We start from the raw sequence: 22,084 nt of genomic DNA, 5'->3' as shown, positions 1-22,084 counted from the left end.
AATTATCCTGATGTTGCTCAAGGTAAATATACATGTAGTATTAAAACTTCTTCAAGTAGGCTCTTTGAGTTGCCAAATAGGGTACTTGTCTTCATGCCTGTCGACAGGTTGACAATTCACAACAGCCGAGTTTTGCTCACAACCAACCAAGGTTGAACCAACATGTAGGCCTAGTTAAGAAATAAGACAAAATAAGGAAGGCAATTTTCAAAATGAACAAATGTTTATTTACAAGTAGACAGCAAATCCAAGCTGCCACAATTGTACAACACATAAAAGAGACTCCAATAGGTTTTCTGTTTGCAGGGTCATAGATGTGCTTTCTTCATTCGTCTTTCTGTTTAGAATTTCCCACATGATTTTCGTGTTCGATTGTTCCGAATCCTCTTACAGAAAAGTCTTTCGTATTGTTTTTTTGTGTCAGACGATGTCAGAAACATTATCTTTTACTGTTCATTTTCTGTCTCCTTCCCTTTCCTGGTCTTTTGTTGGGTTTATTCTGAAATAGATCATTGCAGGAGTTCAGAAATCAAGTAACTGTATAGGAGGAATGGCAATAAGAGATGTCATTGCCCAAATCCTCAATGGCCCTGCTCACATGACATCAATGTTTGTAATGGAAAGCGGTCCTTTGTGTCATAACCAAGGACTGGTATGTAGAATTCGATGGCAAATGTTCACTATGAGCCTGTTCAGAATAAATGGCAATACCTCACTGCAGGTTCTTGGTTGTTTGAACAAGACTGCTTGATAGGTAGACCACAGATTACGCCCCAAACACTTGGTTGGCAACTAGGGTTTGGTCTGCATTTTCGGTCTTGATTTTGACAAGCATGGAATTCTAGCTCGATATCAACCCCTCTCTCTCTACTGCTAACTGTAAAGAAGTAAACTTCAAGTATACAGTCCTGAAAACTCACCTTGTTTCCTTTTTTATTCTTCTGACCGGGTCTTCCTTGGTTTTTCTTGATACTAAAGTCACTCATCGAAGCAGCACTTGTTGCTGTGTTGTATTTTCCACGTTTCTTTTGGCCACCAAAACCAAATTTCTTATTCTTTAGTTGTCGCTTCTTGTTTGGCCTGAAGGAGAGACGCAAATTGAAATAAGGTTTTTTAAGGAATAGAACAAATGAAAATGGATGTTTTCAGCGGTGCATTGTACATCAGGCTACTGCTTGCAATTCTTATTAGTTATCAGTTTTGAGAAATATCAGCATGAGAGACTGATGAACTGAACCAGTCTTATTGCAGATTGGAATAAATCAAACATTTTGAATAGAAATTTCTAACGAAAACAATCAAGTCATGAGTCTGGCATCACACTTTGATGCATGACCCCAAAGCCACTGCACAGCATACACGTAGGACTGCTGTACGAGAGCCACTGATTTCAACTCTCCCCTAAAACTTACCCTTGATCCTTCTTCTTCTTCCCACCAGTTTGAGTGTCATCATCAAGAAAATCCAGTTTATCCTGCTGACCTAAACAAAATCGAAGTAAGATATTGTAATTGCAATTGAAAGTATACTAACAGGAAGCATTTCTCTTCGAAGGTAGGCAGGCACATGTTCCAGAGGGTACCTGATTACTCAACTTCTTCTCAATACAAATTCTATACAGCAGGTTCAACAACAGAATTTGGTGACAATTTGTTGATGTTTCCAAACATTTACCTTTCCTAAATTTCTTTACAGCATCCAACATCTCCCTCTTTTCTTTTTGTCTCTTTTGAAGCACCTCAACTTGTACCTGAAACAAACAAAGAAGAGCTCATAGCCATTGAATCGTGGTTTTAAACTGCTGGCTCCCTTGAATTGTGGCCTGGGTTCGACTCCAGGAAGAACCAAAATTCATATCTCAGGATGAACCAGTGTGGGTTTTAAGGAGCTGCATTTCCTAGCTTTTTACAGTCCTTTGAATGAGAAACAATTATATTGTGTATTTTATCAGGTCAAACAGACTGGGCTAATGAAAATTTGGATAGGTTGTTTTTTTCCTGTTTTATATCCAGACTGATGAACGAATCTAACTTAATCGCTGCATTACGCAGCCAATGAGAACAGCTTCAACTAAACAAAAAGAGGCAAAATATGTCATACCTTTTTACCAAACTTTCTCAAATCTCTAAGCTTCCTGGCCTTTTCTCTCCTATCCATTTCTTGTTCCTTTGACAGTAGTTTTTCTCGTACTTTCTTCATGTGGATATCTGTCTTAGCCATTTGTGCAAAATAATCTTCTGGTCTTTTCGTAGCAATCCCTAGTTTCTTTAATTTTGATAAACTGTCTAAAACTGTTGACTGAGCTTGTCGATAACTGAAAAACAAATTTTTTAATACAACAATTTTTCTATGAGACATGTTAGAGGACAGGTTATCAGCAAAGAAATATTTGAAGAATGTATTGTAAAAATCTCTCTGGATCAATATTGTAAGGGTCAATATGCAACAATATAACTGATCTGGACAACCACAAACAAAGTTTTGGGCTTTCTTTTCACAAAACCTTGACTCTTCAAATTGAAAATGCCATGGCTACTAAGCTTATACATGAAGCAGAGGCCAAGGTTGGTGCTTAAAGAAAGAAAGGGCATGATTAATCGCCAATCAAACAGTGGAAAATCATCAATTTTAAAGACATCTATCCTTACTAGTAGTACTAGTAGCACCAATGAACTTACAAGAGTAATTCCCGTTTGAAGTCGTCTTCCACAACACTGTCAGCTGAACTCTCTTGTTCAAGATGCATCCCAGTGGGGGCTGCTGCTGGTTCATTTGTACTATCCAATCTTTCCACCCAAGGTAAATGAGGTTCAGCTAATTCAGTCAATGCCAATTTCATACCGGCCTGAAATAACAATATTGAAAAGTTAAGGTTTTGTAATTGTTCTGCAGAAATCATAGTAATAATGCAAGTCTTGTATATAACTTTGTTATAGTGGAATTTACCCTGCCCATAAGACCATACCCAACCTAGGATTGCGAATCGGATGCTTTAACAAAAGTACACCAGGTGCCCCCTCCACAATAACATAAGTTGTGTTAAAGACAACCTTTTTAGCTCACCTCTTAGCAGAGGTGAGCTTATCCCATACCGTGGCGTCCGTCGTCCGTCGTCGTCGTCGTCGTCGTCGTCGTCGTCGTCGTCCGTCGTCCGTTAGCAGGGCACGTTTCGTAACTGTTAGAGCTATTGAGTTGAAACTTGGTACACATGTACCCTTATGTAATGACACCTGGGAGACCAAGTTTCGATCCGATTCGTTTCATGGTTTGGCCACCAGGGGGCCAAACGTTAAAAGTGAAAATATGCAATATCTCCCTTAATAGTAGTCGGGAAATTTTGAAAAAAATATGGTAGGTACTTCTAGCAATGGTGCATCATATATCCTCCGGGTTTTTGATTTGACCTCCTTTTCAAGGTCACAGAGGTCAAATGGTGTAAATTGGCCGTTAGGATGTAACGATGGCACGTTTCTAAACTGCAATGACTATTGATACCAAATTTGGTACACATTTACCCCTTAGTCAGGTGATCTCAGGGACCGAAGTTTGGTCCAATATGATTCACCACTTGACCACCAGGGGGCAAAATCCAAAAACCTTAAAAATGTGATTATTCCTTAACTTCTTGCCCGATTGCCACCAATTTGATATCATGGGTACATCTAACCACCATACAGTATATGTCACACAGGTTTTTAATTTGACCTTCTTGTCAAGGTCACAGAGGTCAAATGGCCTAAATTCGCCGTCAGGCCGTAACTATGACACGTTTCTTAACTGCAATGACTATTGATCACAAATTAAGTACACATGTACCCCTTGGTCAGGTGATCTCAGGTACCGAAGTTTGGTGCGATCTGATTTGCCGTTTGGCCTCCAGGGAGAGGGCCAAATCCTAAATTCTTCAAAATGCCATTATTCCTAGTAGTGACTTGCCCGATTGGCACCAATTTTATATCATAGGTACATCTAATTCTAACAACCATTCAATGTGTCACCCGGGTCTTCTTTGATTTGACCTACTTTTCAAGGTCACAGAGGTCGAATGTACTGTAAATTGGCCATTTTGGGGAAATTGTAATTGCTTGGACCTACATCAAACCTAACACTACATGACACAAGACCATGCTCTTTATCCATCTTTCCTCCACATGAGGTGAGCACAATGGCCCTGGCCATTTCATTCATAACTATGATCAGCAGTGTAACAATAGCATAAGTTGTGTTAAAGACAATCTTTTTCACAACTATGATCAGCAGTGTGCTGTAGCTACAATAGACTGATGACATCCCGCAGCCACAATCAATCCTTTGGACTTGTCTTTGACCACCCAGGCAATACAGGCCCTTACACCAGGCGGTTCATTGTTCGTTGTGCCTGTATTTAGGTTTGTTTGGGCCAACAGTGGCTTCCTCTGCCTGGTGTAAAACGGTCTATAAACACTAACAGTAACACTGAGTCAGAATAAAACTTGATTATCTCACCACATCGTTGATTAGTTCTGCAGGCTTGTTAGTAGCGATGTTGAGTCCCGGTTTCAAACGACCCTCTTTGAAAGCTCTTTTTAACTGAAATGTAATCATGGCTCTTGATTTGGTGTATGTCTTCTTCAGGAATGTCCAACAATAGAACTACTAGTATATACATAATGTATGGCAAACAATCTGTTCAGTTGTCGGATAAAAACTATTCAGCTGATATTTCAACTTCTGAACACCCAAGGTTCAAAACAATCATTAAAAGCGATAAAGTAAATACAGCAACATAATCAGAACACCAAATTACCTCTAAATCGGAGTCCTCATCGCTTGAATAATCACTTGTTTCATCATCGGAAGCTTCCACGTGCAAAGCCATGTTGACGACCATTAGCGCCAATCAACTCCTCAACGGGAAATGAAGAAAGGCCGTGGCTATTCGTACCGTGACGGTGTGAATTCTGGAAAGGTCGTGGCTATTCGTACCGTGACGGTGTGAATACGACGGTGGTTATGATTGGCCGTACCGTCACGGTGCGAATTATTCATTCAGCAGTGATTGGTCGAACCGCGACGGGGCGAATAACTGTACAGTTAAAAATAGATCACACCGTTACGGTGAGAGAAAGGTACCGTACCGTGATGGTGTGAATAATACGGAGTGAATAAATAGATCGCACCGTGGTGACATGGGTGATGGTGGGTAAGGAAAGTAGGCCTAATTCATGATTGAGGTGGTGTTTGTTTGTGACGAGTGTTGGAAGTGCCTTTACTCCTGGCTCCGGGTGTGAATAGGGTCCTTGACTTCCAGCCAGGCCAGCCGGCCCTGTCAGAAGCAGCATCACACAAGATGTTATAGCCATAGGAGCCAGGGCATGCATATCGGGGGGGGGGTGCATGTCAATGTGGGTGGTCCAAGTTCGTTTGGCATTCTCCTCTAAGGGTGGCCGGGGGGGGGGGGGGGTGCATGTGCATGTTCGTTTCGATCTTCACCACACCCACACCCAGTATCATCCCCTCTACAGAACATAGGGCCTAGCTAGGCGTGATACTTTTTTCTCTTGTTCGGACACTGGTCGATCAATTACGTGATGTAGCAGGAGAAATATTCCTCAAAAAGTAGGACCGAATCATTGCCAATTATGACCAACCAGCTAGGAATTGCCTCTTTCTCATACGAAAGCTGAAGGTGGGGGTCCTTCTTCCTGATTTCGAATCTCAATATTTTGGGGGCTGATTTGAGCAAGAGAAGGCAGCACAGAGAACCGAAAATGAACAACAAGTCATGACTTCAACATCGGGCATCTAATATGTAAAGCTACTAGTATACAATGGTGCAGAATATTTACAAGAGAAGGCAGGCAGCACAGAGAACCGAAAATGAACAACAAGTCATGACTTCAACATCGGGCATCTAATATGTAAAGCTACTAGTATACAATGGTGCAGAATATTTACAAGAGAAGGCAGGCAGCACAGAGAACCGAAAATGAACAACAAGTCATGACTTAAACATCAGGCATCTAAATGTACAGCTATACAATGGTCCAGAATATTTAGTGTTAGAATGCTTACAGGGTTACAATATTTACACACAGTCACAGCATCAATATTGCTTTGAAGTGCCAGTCTATGTACTTTTGCTCAACTGCAGCTCGCCGGAAAACAGTTATACAATCACCAATCAATTTAAAACTCACAGTCGGGGTATACGTAGATGCCCTTTCTACCAATGTCTATAAAGTTTCAGTGAGCAAGTTGAACATAATTACTCTCAGTGCCGGTAAAAGATAAGTGAGCGTTCGTGACGCTATGTATTCAGGACATGTCATGTTCATTTTATACTAGTGTATTTTGTGACGCCGTCGTAGGATTTCGTCGCGATTCCATAGACTGAGACTCTGTCATTAAATCAAGGTACCATCCATGTGTTATTGTCAGCCTAGGCTTCCTTAAAAGTTCTGCACTGAAGAGCGTTTCGTCGTTGTCTTTGGAGGTCCGCCATTGCAGAAGATGTGCTCTGCCACGAATCTGTGCACCTTTTCAACTTCCATAATTACTCTAATTAACACCTGTAATGAAGAAAGTATGAATTACCGATTGTTGTACAAAACACAAGCAGCAAGGAATTGATCTGGTGCACAAAGAAGTAATAAACTGTTCAAACGCTGTCCAAGCCAAAATGCCAACATGCACTCTGATGACCATGCATGAATGCATGCATGCACGCCGCGCCTGCACTGACACTGTACTCCCGGTCAACGGGTCATGCTTGAATTGCAAACAAAAACACTCCATAAAATCATATCTACGTAAGCAAAGGCCCAAAAGTAACCTAAACACGGTGCTCGGTGGTATACTCCTCACATTGGACCACTTCGAAAACGAAAAAAATGGGAGAAAAATTCTTTTTGGAGTACTTACAGCAAGAGACATGAGAGATTCAGCTTGTACAGGAGACAACCGGCATGACCGGACAAAGCGATTTGGAGAGGGCGGGTGATCCGGGTCATTTGTAAGAAGCGCTCTCATTGGTTGTTTCTGACGGTGCGAATAAGAACGGAAACAATGGCTCCATGTACCGTGGCGGTGCGAATAGCCAGTGCGATGAAGAAACTAAGCCAAATAATTTTGGTCACATGATGAAGACATGGCGGACACATGATTCTGTTGATTTGTTTTTGGCTAACTGTCAAGTGATAATTAGGCCATTAAGTCCACTTCAGAGATGTCATGACGCGTCAGACTGCGTCATTGTCTAGTTATAGGGCCTAACTTTCACTTCTGATTTAGAGCACATGACAGAACAATCAGGTACCGTGATCTGCTGTTGTCGGTGTTAATAGTGCATGATTTAGTTAATTTTTACGTACGCCTAGTCCTTCTTAGTTCTCAGTTATAGTTATTTGTCTTGTGCTACTGAAAGTTCTCAGTATTGCCTGTGCATCCTCAGGAGTATAAGGAAAATCACTGGTTATGTCAGGATAAACTTTCTTGGCCTCTCATGGATCATGCTGAACTATACCAGTGACCGTTCATGGTGGAACACTGCTGAGTGACCCGACCACACTGTCAGTGTCATATGGTAGGCCTACTAGTACTACTGCACCCGGCAGTTGAATAGAGACGAAAAATAGACTGTCTGCTTGCTTGAAATAAAACAAAAAGTCTTTTTGGAATGCAAGGTGAGAACTCTTTGAGTCATTGCGTCAGTAAGACAGTATGTCTTCCATCTACATCCAGACCAGGAGGTCGAAATAATATTTCTTGCCTTGATGTATGTTTAAATTAGGTTTCATTGCCTAGAATTATTTTTATTTCAGTCAGCTTAAAAGGAAAGAAAACAGACATTTTTGTGTCACCTCATCTTGAGACATGGTGCTCCAGGTCATCATTCTTACTCTGTTGAGTCAGTTATATCTATTTGGAGGTAAGACTGGAAACAGATTGTGTACCATAACCGTATTCATTTCTTAAAATCAAGACTTGTATATATTCAACTTTTACTCTGAATTTGAGGATTCCTTACAGGATTTACAAATACTCTCCAAGAAAAAAGCTGTATCAGATGGGGTTGGTTGTTTGCCTCTATGTCATATGTGTACACTAAAAGATCTATTGCCCATTTTGTGTTTCAGTCGAAGCTGCCTATGTTGAGTTTTCTTCAAGTTCCTTGACCCTTGAAGTAGGAAAGACATCAAATGTCACCCTTAATATAAGGTTAGTTGGTCATTCAATCAAGAAGTAGGAGCTGAAAATGTGGCAATGTGTATGCTGGTGTGTTGACTTGAAAAACTAAAAGTATCCCAATAATGTGATTAATTACAGCTCATTGAAATAAGACATTGTACTCACTGTTCGCTTCGAAGAAATTAAATTCTGACATTTTCAATTATTGATGATGCATTGTGTATTCAATCAAAATATGTCATTACTTGATTTTCAGTTCTCCTATCCAGGATGAAGCAATTCTGTGGTTCACATACCAGGAGGGTGATAACATACTCACGAGGCAGACGTACGAAGTAGTTTCACCACTAGGCAACCTCACAATACATGCAAATGAATCAAGAGAAATACCAATCTGTATTGAGGGTGTGGATGCTGGCAATGTCATTGTTGGTCTCAACTCATCAGCTGATGAATTTGAGGAGTAAGTGGTCTTGGCCAAATCTATAAGTCACTCTCTTATAAAGAGGTTACAATTTTGCTGTTTGTAACCTCTTCTGTATTGTAAATTTCTTTCTCTTCATCATGATTGTTACTAGTTTCATAATCCTACTGGATTTTTATGGAGGTGTGGAGTCTACGGTAGACTACCCTCCACCTATGTGGGAAGTTGCTTACCCTGTCATAAAATGCTCAGGTACACAGTCTTCTAGTCTCAACTTACAGACCCGGCCTCAAATACATGTATTCATATTCAAATTGTACTTCGATTTCAGTCTGGACAAAGCATTTGTGCGCGTGGACGTTGTTCATTTCAAGGCGCTAGACATTGTCTCACAAGTGATTGGGTGGATATATTTTGTTGCATGGTCCGTCTCATTCTATCCACAAGTGGTGCTAAACTGGCAGCGCAAAAGGTAAGGTTAAAGAATTCCTTCAGCTGAAATCATGTGGTGTGAAACTTTACAACATGTTTTATTTTTGTGTGGCATAGTGCGTCATGTTCATGTCAGCAGACCACCCCTTTACATGTATATAGCCTTGCTGGGTACAAGCCTAGCCTCTCAGTCAAAATGAGCTTTTCTGTAAGTGGGTCTTGGTCTTTGAGTGGTGCACTAACTTTTTCTATAGTGATTTAAGCTTTAATTTTCCAAGTCTGAAAAGCAGTCAAAGTAGTACTAGTACAAATGTATTGCCTACATCTACTGTAAGTTTCTAATGTCTGATTGTTTCTCTTTTGCAGTGTTGTTGGATTAAACTTTGATTTTGTTTGTTATAACCTGACTGGATTCGTTGCTTATGGTCTGTTCAACATTGGCTTGTTTTGGATTCCTGAGATTATTGTAAGTGTACTGTAAGATGGTGTTATATTTATGGTTCCTTTGGTTCATATGAATTATATTAACAATTTGAAGAATCCACACTTAATGTCATGTACTTTGTAAAGGCAAGTCTTGAAATTTATCACATCATTTTGTCAACAAGCAAAATAGTCAAATCTCGAAAACTCTAAGTGAGATTAAGTGAATGAAATTGTTTGAGGATTGCATAGAAAGTTATATACAATAATTGTATGCCTTAAAAAGCTTTAATTTAACATGTACCAAAACATTTTGTTCCCATATTTCAGAACATGTATAAAGAACAACATCCAAGAGGCATCAATCCTGTGCAACTCAATGATGTTTTCTTCTGCATTCATGCTGTGGCCCTCACCATCATCGTCCTTATACAGGTTCTAATATATGATGTGAGTATCATTCTGGAAGTTGTAAGGCATGGGATGCATGGTGTTGAAAAAGTAGCGTCGAGTAAAATATAGCAAACAATTATTCAATAGTTCATGGAATCAATGCATAAGAAGTCAAGTTAATCTGTTCTTTTACGTCTGCCAGAAGGTACATTTTCAGAGCCTCCAAAAATGGAATTTTGAGGAAAATTGATACATGTACATGGTTGGAAAAGGACACCTTCAGTCATATTCAGTGTCTACCATCTGGCACCCAGCACCCGTATGGACCAGGTGTACATGTATAAAGGTCTATTGAATTTAGAGGCCTGCTAGATTAAAATTAATAAGTTAAGCAAGTCAGTGCTACATTATGATAAAATCGTCCATTTCAGCGAGGAGGACAGCGTGTGTCCCGAGTGTGTATCATCCTGCTAGCCCTGATGTGGCTATTTGCTGGTGTCTCGCTAGTTGTGGTGCTGTTCCACAAGATAACTTGGCTAGATTACCTCTACTTCTTCTCGTATATAAAAATAGCCATTACACTTATCAAGTATGTGCCACAGGTAAGTAAAACACGTTTTCTATAACTAAGTTATCAAAAAGGTCATCAGTTGAAGAAAAGTCCTTGCCATAAACACATTTAAAACTGTCCAGCAGGGCTCATGTCAGGTTCACCTGGCAAGCCACATATTCATTTTTACAGTCAAGCGACAAAAATAGACTTTTAGAATATTTGTGTGGCGGTAAAAACCCACTGAAAAACCTTACATGGATCCTAGATTTTATGTTTGACGGGTATTTCTCTCTGTTACAGGGTTTTATGAACTACCAAAGGAAGAGTACAGAAGGCTGGAGTATAGGGAATGTCCTGTTGGACTTCACCGGTGGTTCCTTCAGTTTGGTGCAGATGTTCGTGTTGGCTTATAATAACAGTAAGTAATCTTACAAACAGTGAACCTTCTTCTTATGACTAATGAAGCTGATATTATTCAAGGATATATCATAGGCAATATCTAGGAGAATATCCTCAGTCTCCAGGTCATCAATAGTAGCCCGAGAACTGAGTTCATGCAAGCCTGAAAAGTGCCGATGTACTGTGAGATACATGTAATATAGGCACTTTGGTCACTGTGCGAACATTATTCATCTGGTCCACCTTGCCTCTGTCAATAGTCTCCATTCAATAGCTAAGCACAGTGGGTTAGACATCCAAAAATGTCTTGAGGTTTTGCAACGAGAGGATAGGCCGAGACATTAGGTCAAGATGGGGAAGTCCCTGTGATGTCAATGTAATCAATGCTTCCTTCCTTATTTCAGATGATTGGGGTTCCATATTCGGTGATCCAACAAAGTTTGGTCTTGGTGCTATCTCCATTCTATTTGACATCTTCTTCATGGTCCAGCATTATATTCTTTACCGCCCAAAGAAGGGTCAAGGTACAAGTGAAAAAGACCCACTTCTCTGTGAAAAACGTACCAATAATCTTGAAAACAGCAGTTACAATCAGACTGTGAACTGTGAGCCAAATTCTCCACCTGGGAGGCTTAATTCTAAAACATATATCATTGAGGATTGATGGTGTCACTGTCATGCTGGGAACATGCTATGGAGACAATGAAAACAAGTTTACAAGCGAACCGCCTATGGATACATAGCCTAATAGAGAAGGAGGGATCTAGAACAGAGTGTTGTAAAAGTTCCCAATTCATCGACAGAATAGTCTATGAGTGATAAGATAATGTTGATAAAGAAATTTTGTAATGCCTGATGAACACCATCATCACTGTGCAATAGTCTTAGCAGGGTGCAACAATGGGGTCCATTATAAAACGATTATATAGCTGTGTATGTTGTGAACTCAAGTCCTTATACATGTACATGTTATAACTTGTATATGATTATTTTGACAATTGGCAATAAATATTTTATTTATTATTCAAATCGTATATCAAAGAAGTCTTTCTCAAATTTGTGATGTTGAGAATGAATGTTTTCCATTATATAGATATGATTAAGAAATGTCGTATACATGTACATTGTACAGATGAGATGAGGACTACTGTCGTTTCCAATGTTGGGTGTTCTGGTCAACCATAAAAACCTACTTCCTGAGTCCCAAGGCTTTGACATGCTGAGCTACTCCCTTGGTTAGCTCCCATAGCCAATGGCATAGTTTGGCCCAGGTCCCGTATATAAGTTTCAACTTGATGCTGATAGCCTAAGCCTCTAATATTCCATGCTGTTCAATCTACTGAGATGTGAATGGAGAATGCACAAGCCACAGTGGAACCTTGCCAACTTGCCGGCAGTGAATGTCAATCCTAAAGCAATCCCTTCAGCGGACACCTATGTTGGCAGGACATCCTCTTCCTGATATCAGTAGTCATGCCAAATATTCGATTGTCCTCTTTGATCTTATCAAGATAAACCCCATAAAGAACACTGGTGGCAAGACATGTCAACTAACCTTCTATGGCTGGCTTTCTATTCTGCAAACTTCATATTTGTGGACTTCTACATACTTGTACATTTGTATATAGACAAATCAAATTACACCTGTACCATACGAAATTGGCATCTGGCCCACCACACACTACACATCTGGAGACATGATTGAGGTCCCTTCATGTACATTTAGATGATCACCTAATCATGCCAGCTAGTCTGAATGCATTCAGTGAGGAACAGCATCAAAATCTTTATGTATTTGATCACATCTTCTTCATTGCGACTTTGTTCACAATTGTTTGTGCATTGGGACTTGCTCATTACGTGTATTCAGGGCTTGGCGATCCAGTTAACAGTCACAACATTTAAAAAAGGACTTCATTGCCAAACAATTGACTGCTTTCAGGTCTTTCCGAGACCCACTTCAGGCAATATTTTGTTTAAGTGCCAGGTGTCACGCAATCTTCATGTAGGCTACCGTCTTCAAGGGATATACAATCATGTTGTGTTCATGTTGCTTGTTCACTGGATTCAATCATGTGCATGAGCTAGCCCAGCAGTCTTTTTCGTACACCCTATTTGATCTGATGTGACTTTGTCAATGGGCTTGTTTGGGACTTTCATCATGCCCAAAGAATTGTCTTCATGGGAAGATTGACAATACCTTTGTTCAGCATTGAAACTAGAATATTTGTCCTTTAACTCTCAAAGAGTTGTATCATCAAATATTTATTGCCAAAAGGGAGGTGTCAAGACTGACAGTGGTCAAGCTGATATGGAAAAGACACATTTGCGACCAAAATGACTGTCACAAACAGTGTCCTGCTTACAGAGGTGTCCTCGAAGAGAGGTACCATGTACATGCACATCAGCTTGTCAGACTTCAACATCAAATTGATCAAAACAACAGCAGGTATAGTAAAAGTTGACCTTTATTGTTCACATCTAAAATATTTGACAACACATTTCTTAGCGCAGCAAACCTTGGTTGATAAGTCGTCATCCCAGTTAAAGCAGTCACCAGCAAGCCAGTATGTGAACTCTTGAGAAGTGAGATTAAATTGCAAATACCTGAATCCATCCAAGGAACATACAGGACATTCCAAGGTCATCATGATCAGAATAACAAGAAACATCATAAGAGTTGCTTAGAGTAGACAACAGGAATAAATCTTTTTTAAATTGATACAATCAAACCACAACTACGTCAACATACAGCTGCAGGAGAACAGTGAAAAAGCCGAAGACAGGGCTACTTGGTGGCAGTGAACTTTTTTAAAACAGGTTGAACTTGGAGGACCTCAGTTGAACCACACTTGCAGTTACTGTGCACAATACCGGAACATGGAACTTTATAAGTAGGACTGAAGAAACATGATCAGTCAGTTGTTAAGTTAAAAGTAAACCAGTTCCTGGCTCCATAATTGTAAGGGTTTTGTCAGTTTTCATAGCTATTCAATGTCGAGATATTCTACGCCCCACTTGTTTGATCATTTGATGAAAAATGTCTTTGCTGTTGTCACCACAATGAATGAAAATGTCACTTATATGGGCTTGATCTTGAAGTGAAGTCCGATGAGTGAGAACACTAAACACTTGAGATCCTGCACAAGGTAGTAAAATGTACGCAGGCCTTCTGTGTCTCTGAAAAACAGAAGAATTTCATGATGATATTTTTGTTCTGGTTTACCTGTTAAACACCAAGTTCAGAGTTGCACACAATACACTGCCTAGTCCATGATCAAAACAACTTTCCCACTTCTTCCTTATCTCGATTACAACAAAATAGAAACATTCTCTACTTGCCCCCAACTTCAGACCACCGAATGGCCAAGATCAATTACAGGCCGAAGCCCAACTTTAAAATCAGGTGACCATTTGTGGGACCAAGACACCACAAAGGTAAAAGAAACACACTACTTACTTGCTCTGATGTACATCTACCAACGACCCAATCTTAGAAGTTGTGAAACTGATGTGCTCATCACCAATTACAATCTCCAGTTCCTGAAGTATAAATGATATCTTAAGAGCGAGAATTGGGGTCTAAAGATTCTTAAATCAAGAAATATGTTTTGTAAGGTATTATTTCAAGAGATACATTCTATATAAAGTAGACATCCTTCATAACATAGCCATATGCAAAACCCAGTCAAATCAACGGAACCCTTACCTGGCGACCAACTCTGTCTGGTGCAGGCCACAGGGAATCATCTTCACGCATCACCTCAGCATCTTCTATGATACGCTTCAGTTCTTCCATCACAGACTTGTGAACGTAAGCCTATAACAGAGAAGAATTAACAAAATTAACAAAGCAACAATTAACAAAATCCTGAAATTTAGTTATTCAATTGCTGATCAAATCGTTTTAAAATCTTAACGATACCCAATTGATACAAAAACTAAATGTATGGGATGTGACATCATCAGTGTATCAACAGAACACATTTTAGAGGACTCTCTCTTCATATAAGGCGTGGCCACTGAACCATGTGAACAAGTACATACCTCTTTCCTGATCATTGTGTCATTCTTGTAGTTGGAGTTATTTGCATAACGTAGTTTTCCTGAAAAGTGGAAGACAGATAATCAAATGATGACAAGGATAAGTTGCCGGCTGTGCACTTGGCCAATATGTTGCATTGTATTTTGGCTTGAAAGGCTTTCCTGACACAGTTTAACGTCAAACAAAGGAAAGGCAAAGTCAAAGGGATTCAGGCCTACTCGAAATCGAATAACGTGTGTGCGGCAGGGCAGCAGGCCCGACTGCATGGACAGGTTGAGCATGAGGTTGATCAGGGCCAGGGGCAAATTTTTTGTCGCACTGGACTTTTCTCAACTGAACAATCTCTCTGAGCAATGCCATGGACTTATTCATTGATTTTTGTTATCACTAGCTCACCGAACAACCACCTCATCAAATGCAGAAATGAACTCATGCATGAGCTAGTGTTCGACCTGGACGCGATTGCTTGAATTTCATCGTCAATATTTGTGCGCTAATTAGCAAAAATTGAATTTTTCTTGCGTTCAAGTTATGCATAAGAATACCTACCATCGGGGCGAAACTCGAATTCGAGGAATTCATGACCAAATTTGCCTTTGTGGCCAACATAATAACGCAAATAAAAGTCGGTTCCACCAGCAGCGTGTCGCGCCATCTTGATTATACTGTAGCTGACTTTGGTTACTTCCAGTTAGTTTCGTAAGAAGCACGGTGTTCGCTATTTCAATACCAATAAATATAGAATAATAAACAAACGCATTAAATCAGTTAATTTGATCACATGACAACATTTTGGTTGATACGTTGTTGATTTTTAATTAAATTAAAGCTACTCATATACGGACGGCTTGAATACTGGGACTACCGGTCATTCCATTCTCCAAGCGTTGTCAACGGTGATCATTGTCACCAAGTCTCACTCGACCTCCTGACTATGTAAGAAATTCAACGGGTGTATGTAAATTTCAATTTTAGAAGGAAATAAAATAGTTTTGCAAAAGTATTAGTCAAGAGAAAACATGGCGTGGGCATGAAAGATAATTTATTCATGTATTACTAATGTATATGACTAACAATCTAAAAGCAATCTACACAATATTAGCAATGAACCCAACAATATTTCGCATAATTAGCAGATATCTCCAGACCTGGGCCATTCAATACTTTTGCAAATATGAAAATCAGGCGGATGTAGGCCTAACTGATTTTCTATCCAAATGTTTGTCGATAGGCCTTATGATTATCATAGGCCCTTTACATGTTAGGCTACACTCCTAGAAAAAAAGGTTTCGGAGTTTTAGAAAACCATTCTCTTTTATTTATCATTTGCGTTTCTTTCCAACAATGTGCAAACTTGAGATTTGACCAAATTATTCTTTTTGAAGAGAGGCAATTAGGACTGACCCTCACCACGCTAATACGTACCCATGGTAATTTATGCTAATCAGCATGTAAACAATAGCCAGGTATATATCAAGTTAGTTAGAAAGCAGCTTGATTCCTTGACATTCCGGGGTGGGGTTTACGCGGCGAAGAACGTTTTAGTCATTTGGTCTTCAGACACCAGGCACAGTATCGCTGATAACATGTGGTTCAGAGTGGTCACCTTCTTCATGGGTTTGGCAGGTAAGTTTCTTTGCAATTTCTACCTTTATTTAAAAAACGTTAATTCGAGAAACTATCAGACTTGTTACCACAATTATGTAGATGCACTGCGGGTACAGGGGGTTGAATGTTTCAGATCGCAAGGACAAGCTAGGCGTACGCCCTTTCATTAGGCTTGTTCTTCTCCTGTTTCATCTCGAAACTATTCTGAGAGTGTTCGACATTGTTGTCCAATTTTGGGTCAACTCTATAGAGAGTAGAAAAACACCTTATTCGCACTGACCTCTAGGTTTCCACTGATTCTCGGTAAAAACGCCACGGTAAAAAAGACAACAGGTATGTCTTTTTTGTTTTGCCTTTTTAATCTGATGTCTTTTTACCGTGGTAGCCTTTTTACCTATTGCCTTTTTTACATGTTGCCTTTTTTACCGAATGCAGTCTTTTTTAACGTAGCCTTCATTTTACCGTGTCTATAACTGCATGCATTTCGGCTTTTGTATAGTATTTGTAGGTTTCCAGATTCTTTGCGTGCCCACAAATTGCAGCGCGGAATGGTTAAACATATATATAGCAATGACCATGATCTAATAGTAATTAATGGTGGTTATTTCACGGTATATAGGCCTATACTTGTCTTTGGTGTCGGGTTCTGATGGAATCCAGGTGGAATTTCAAGGTAAAAGTCTTCGATAATAATTGTATACAAATCAGCGATCGCGAGCGCTTTATAGAGTTAGTCTGCATGGTTTACTCTAAGCGTGGCACTGACAAGGATTGACAGTGCCATCCACCTCTTCCTCGGAGAATTTGCAGATGATACAGTTTAAATGAAAAAAAATCTGATGCCTTTAAATCTCTCATCCAGCTCTCGAGGTGCGGGCCCAGTCTATCGACTCCATTTCGGGCAACCAGACAGCCCTGGTAGGGGAGGACATGACTATGCAGTGCACGGTGTCCGGGATCAGCAGCACCGATAATGTCTTCTGGAAAAAGGTAACTGAAATAATGACTCAACTTGGTCTGATTTTTTGTGACAATCAAAGTTAGTTAAGAAATCAAAGGTATGAAATATATATCACATCTTGTGCAGGTTTCTCTTAGTTAATAATCCATTCGAATCCCATTTCCAGCCAAGCAGCATCCTGACCATCAACGACATTCTTTCCTGGCCGGGAGGGCACTAACCAGCAATATACACGATCACGTTAGGCAATAGCGAGTTTTCGCAAATCCCCCGAAAAGCCAACACGAACGCCTATCACTTCGTTCGACATCGTGATGAGGAATTTGTACAAGGGGATAGGCGTTCGCGTTGGCGTTTTGGGAGATTTACGAAAACTCCAACGACAGCCATAGAACAAAAACTGAGATAGCAAAGCGAGGTCAATATGTACGTGTAGCGTGCTCGCTTCGCTCTCATTTTTGGACGGGTTGACATCAAGGTATACCGATTGACCCATTTAGTCCCTCCAATACGGCATATAATATACATTGTATACCTTGATGTCAACCCGATTGACCCTTTCGTTCCTCATTTTCAGTCAAGCAGCATCCTGACCATTAACAACATTCCTGCCGTAACCAGCAAATACACGATCACTGTCAGCAATGGCATCTACAACATGACCGTCATTAATATGACCACTTCAGACGCTGGCACCTACACATGCGAAGCAGGCACGGGCTCGCCAGTAACACGCAACACCTACGTTATAGTTGTTGGTAAGCCTGGCCATCTTGACCCTCAATACATTGACTTTGCTCAGCTTCCAGACAACGCGAGTCAAGAATACCGATCGAAGTTCAGTATATGGTTCCTGACACATTCGATCGCTTTTCAAATGTCGAACTTTTATATCACTGTTGTCGGTGAGATTACGATTACGATTTCTCCAATCTAAAAACTGGCAATCTTATCAGAATTCGACTTCAACCTGCTTTCGTTTTGCTTTCAGACGCCCCTACAGCCCTGAACATGACGTGGAGCACCACGCCCGCAGCCGGAGTCTCCTCCACGCTATCCTGTTTTGCGGACGAGAGCAAACCCGCCGCTACCCTCAGGCTGTTCCTCGAGGGTTTAGAGGTCACCAGTAGTGCTAACGTCACCTCAGTGGCAGGCACTGGAAGTGGTAAGTTCAATCCAGTCCGCCGAGGCTGAGCAAATGAGTTCACATTTAGTCGATCTCAGTTCAATCATATTCAAATGATGATTCGAAACATGTACAAAGATGATACAAAATATACTTTAGACATCTTAATGTATATAATCTACGTTCCTGCTGAGATTTAGATGAAATACATGAATTTTCCTAAACTGAACAAAACGGCCGCGATTCAAACGCCATGGCCGGATCCTTTTTGTGACAACATGGCCTTTCAAATATTTCATCACGTTTTTCTAGGATACTTCGATTCCACGTTAGCATACGACATGAACCTGACGACATCCGATAACGGCAAGACGTTCACGTGTCAGGCTGATTATACCGCCAGAACTGCTGCTCTACAGGCAAGCAAGAAGATAGACTTTGGTAAGTAGCATCTGGGCCTTGCAGAGGGCTGTAGCTAGAGGTAAATGGGGGGGGGGGGGGGGTAAGGGCAATTCCCCCCAAAAGCCACTGACTGTAGATGTTTGCGAATGGTGTCTCCAACCCCATGCAGCTAAAGGAGTGTTTTGCTAATCCAAAAAGTGATTGATGCCAGGCTAGCATACAGCAGCTCAGTTATAATCAATTCTATAAAAGCATATTTTCTTTGGTTGCTTAGTCGATGCCAGAGGAGCTATCTTGTACTGGCCAATGCACTTCTCCCTATTTTTGATGATGCAATCAATTATTTTACAGGAGGCGCCGGAACTACGTCACTCCACGTGAGTCTTCTGATGGTAGTCGTCCTCGTCTGCGTTTTTTCCAAGTAAGATGGCGACCACCGTTTTGTTGATGTCAACGGCCATGTTGAATGAATACTGAAGATGATGAGCCAAAGAACTAATGCTACCTCGGTCACTGCGTCGAGTCGGCAACTTACTGTAAAACAAGTTGAAGAGTTCAGATCTGCAAAATCTGTCACTCGATCTCCGAAAAAATAAAAAAGGTTTTTTAACTCCCCCTCGACATTGCATCAAAGATCTAGATCTTCAACCGCACCATAAGATTTCCGGTCCTGAGGGCATTATGAGGCTTTGATTTCATGTATGAAGCTGATTTTCGGCGGGTGGTTGGTTTTGCCAACCAGTCAGGCAAACAAAAATCGTGGATTGGGGTGATAGCCGATCTGATCTTGATTGAGGGTCTTTGCCTGCTGACTGCAGCTATACATAGCTATTGGCGTCATGCTATACTGATGCTAATGAAGAACAATAAACATTGTTTTGTAAATTTCATGATTAATTTATTAAATGCACAATGTGTACATGTATAAGATGTAACCAGGATGTAACATTGCCTTGTACCAAGAATTTGTTAAATACCGACCATCCAGTTCTCTCTGAGGACAATGAACATTTCTAGGTGTGACTATCTTGAATGAAATAATGCACTTTGGCCATAGATTGCACATATAATAGTCAAGAAACGAATCCACCTGAATGATACCAAACAATTATTAAAGAAAGAGAGGTATAATCTCGGGATGCTCTGACAGGGGATGCTCCGAGTCCGGTACGAAATCTCTCAGCGTAGGTTGAGATGTCTCGTCCATATGTCCAAGGCCCCGTGAAATTTCATATGAACCTTGGGTAAACCATTCGGAACATCATCAAAAACCTTTACCAGACCCAAGACAATTCGAGGTGGCTGTTGTCCTATAGAATATTCTGTCGGGTGATGACACGCCAATCACTCTACATGTATTTTGTTACCGGAAAATGCTCAGATTTGTAATCAACACTGTAGTCGATATGTAAATAAAACAATTCACACTTAATTTTGAGCTAAGGGATTTACTTTTGTGTGTTTAATCTAACCATATAGTGTAAGTAACGAATGCATGTCCCCAGCCTTATCATCATGATGCTATACGACGTAGGCCTATACATTTCATCATGGGTCGACCTTCTGCGCGTCATATCTCTGACTCCGTTAAACTTTTTATCTTCTTTTGAGGTTTTAAAAGATCTTTCAATGTATTTTTCGGCTAACACGATGGAGATGATATGCACTCCGCGGAGGTTTTTTGATAAAAGTACGAAAATCAAAAATGTTTTTGAGATTCCAAGAGTGTGATCTGTGTTGACAATAATTTTCGCTCACCGGGGAGTACGTGGCGCGGTGTAAGTTGGACACCTTTGCGGGTACTTCGCTGTCATATTCTGTTCCATCTAATTACTGATTTCCCCTGGGACAAGTGCAAACTCGTCGGAATAATCAAAATTACGTAAAAAAATAATGTGAACTTTAGCCAAGTTCAGTCTTCTCAATATTCATCACATCCATCTCCGCTGGGACTAAATACATTTGTATTCCCAAAATTATCAGTTCGTTAATGGTGATATTTGAATACTAAACTGGAGCATATCACATGTCGTGACGCATTTTAAGGCTACTGTGACTATAGAGGCGATGATGACTGTGCTAATGAAAATAATTGTTGCAGGATGATTGGTCTGTAGAACCTCACGTTCCGAAATGGCCATTTACTAATTGGCTCAAATGAAACAGAGAGATAGTTTAAAGGACGGATGTTATATAGTAGTTGGACTCATAAGCAGCAACCATTCGTTCGTGCATATTCGTGTGGCATGATAAAAACTCCTTTGTCGATGGAAGTATAGGCCTATACTTTCATGCGCTTGCAGTGGATCAGCTGAGAATCATATTCTTTTGACTTGTACCTTTGACGACAAGCAACGACCACCGTATCCGACATTAAATGCATGCACATATTGTTACGCAACTGTAGTGTGATACAGAAATCTTTCATCTGTCAACCCGGCTGTACTAGATGACTTTTAACAAATTCTACGGGAAATTCTGTGGCAAAAGGCAAAAAGTGAGTCTTTGACTGCATGCTGATAATAAATCTGAGGGATAACGGGAAAAACTCATAGAAAATATTTTGAAGTATTTTTCACGAAGAAGGTCGACGAACATCCTCAGAACAATTGAGTGCTGTTTTGATAGACGTCAATAATATAGTGTAGTTCTAACAAAAAGTGAGGACGAGACACAAAAACTAAATACAGTTTTTATAGGACAGAGGAAAATTTAGATTTTCAAAATGGAGGGAAATTCAAGTAGCTCGAACTTTACATCTGCCAGCAATACAACCGTTCCATCCTACGAGTTCCTTGTTTCTGTCAGCTCTCAGCAGACCGTCGCACTGTTGGCTTTATTTGCCTTAATACTAGCTGCTGGAACGTTTGGCAATTGCATGACCTTTTATATCATGCGCAGAAAAAGTCTCCGTGGAACCTCAATGAGCTTGCTTCTCTCCATTCTAGCGGCATTCGACCAGTTGTCCTTATTTGCACTTTGTTCACCTATTTTCGTTCTCTACTGCATGAAAAAGCTGCCCGTGGATGTTTCTCTCGATTTCTGCAAATACCTGGTATTGGCTTCAGTCTGTCTTAAGTGGTCATCGTGGACATTAGCCTTGGCGTCTCTCGACCGCGTTTTCAGCGTGTGTCTTCCACTGGAGGTGA

At 40.4% G+C, this 22,084-nt stretch overlaps 4 protein-coding genes and 1 long non-coding RNA gene across 8 annotated transcripts; 2 read left to right on the top strand and 3 right to left on the bottom strand.

The window, feature by feature from the left end:
* Nucleotides 1–426: 426 nt before the first annotated feature.
* LOC135486080 (probable rRNA-processing protein EBP2) lies at nt 427–4,879 on the bottom strand. Its single transcript, XM_064768585.1, has 8 exons — nt 4,787–4,879; nt 4,486–4,569; nt 2,679–2,845; nt 2,101–2,314; nt 1,675–1,750; nt 1,413–1,482; nt 921–1,080; nt 427–499 (listed from the first exon to the last, which is right to left on the bottom strand). Exons 1-8 carry the CDS (start codon nt 4,868–4,870, stop codon nt 440–442), a joined length of 915 nt encoding a protein of 304 aa, XP_064624655.1. The 5' UTR covers nt 4,871–4,879; the 3' UTR covers nt 427–439.
* Nucleotides 4,880–5,769: 890 nt separating this feature from the next.
* On the bottom strand, nt 5,770–7,080 carry LOC135487093 (uncharacterized). Of its 2 annotated transcripts, none has more exons than XR_010446775.1 (2): nt 6,815–7,080; nt 5,770–6,551 (listed from the first exon to the last, which is right to left on the bottom strand). It is a non-coding gene; the product is annotated as an uncharacterized LOC135487093 (long non-coding RNA). The 2 variants fall into 2 exon arrangements; XR_010446774.1 differs by having other exon boundaries at nt 6,904–7,080.
* A 57-nt stretch (nt 7,081–7,137) lies between these two features.
* Nucleotides 7,138–11,828, top strand: LOC135487092 (cystinosin-like). 3 transcript variants are annotated; one of them, XM_064770449.1, is made up of 10 exons: nt 7,138–7,293; nt 7,803–7,909; nt 8,118–8,199; nt 8,426–8,632; nt 8,925–9,065; nt 9,392–9,491; nt 9,779–9,898; nt 10,273–10,443; nt 10,695–10,812; nt 11,198–11,828. In XM_064770449.1, exons 2-10 carry the CDS (start codon nt 7,855–7,857, stop codon nt 11,455–11,457), a joined length of 1,254 nt encoding a protein of 417 aa, XP_064626519.1. In that variant the 5' UTR covers nt 7,138–7,293; nt 7,803–7,854; the 3' UTR covers nt 11,458–11,828. The 3 variants fall into 3 exon arrangements, with proteins under 3 accessions (XP_064626519.1, XP_064626521.1, XP_064626520.1); XM_064770451.1 differs by lacking the exon at nt 7,138–7,293 and adding an exon at nt 7,319–7,564; XM_064770450.1 differs by lacking the exon at nt 7,138–7,293 and adding an exon at nt 7,319–7,664.
* Nucleotides 11,829–13,245: 1,417 nt separating this feature from the next.
* LOC135486159 (protein mago nashi homolog) lies at nt 13,246–15,498 on the bottom strand. Its single transcript, XM_064768730.1, has 5 exons — nt 15,388–15,498; nt 14,841–14,899; nt 14,503–14,613; nt 14,254–14,336; nt 13,246–13,973 (listed from the first exon to the last, which is right to left on the bottom strand). The coding sequence occupies exons 1-5, from the start codon at nt 15,491–15,493 to the stop codon at nt 13,874–13,876; spliced, it is 459 nt and encodes a 152-aa protein (XP_064624800.1). The 5' UTR covers nt 15,494–15,498; the 3' UTR covers nt 13,246–13,873.
* Nucleotides 15,499–16,378: 880 nt separating this feature from the next.
* LOC135486859 (vascular endothelial growth factor receptor 1-like) lies at nt 16,379–21,183 on the top strand. Its single transcript, XM_064769972.1, has 6 exons — nt 16,379–16,464; nt 17,309–17,436; nt 17,985–18,165; nt 18,399–18,572; nt 18,846–18,974; nt 19,287–21,183. The coding sequence occupies exons 1-6, from the start codon at nt 16,425–16,427 to the stop codon at nt 19,358–19,360; spliced, it is 726 nt and encodes a 241-aa protein (XP_064626042.1). The 5' UTR covers nt 16,379–16,424; the 3' UTR covers nt 19,361–21,183.
* Nucleotides 21,184–22,084: the final 901 nt, after the last annotated feature.

The sequence above is a fragment of the Lineus longissimus genome, chromosome 4 (genome assembly GCF_910592395.1).
Source record: "Lineus longissimus chromosome 4, tnLinLong1.2, whole genome shotgun sequence".
In the NCBI taxonomy this organism is placed as follows: domain Eukaryota; kingdom Metazoa; phylum Nemertea; class Pilidiophora; order Heteronemertea; family Lineidae; genus Lineus; species Lineus longissimus.
This window is presented reverse-complemented; position numbering and strand designations above follow the sequence as displayed.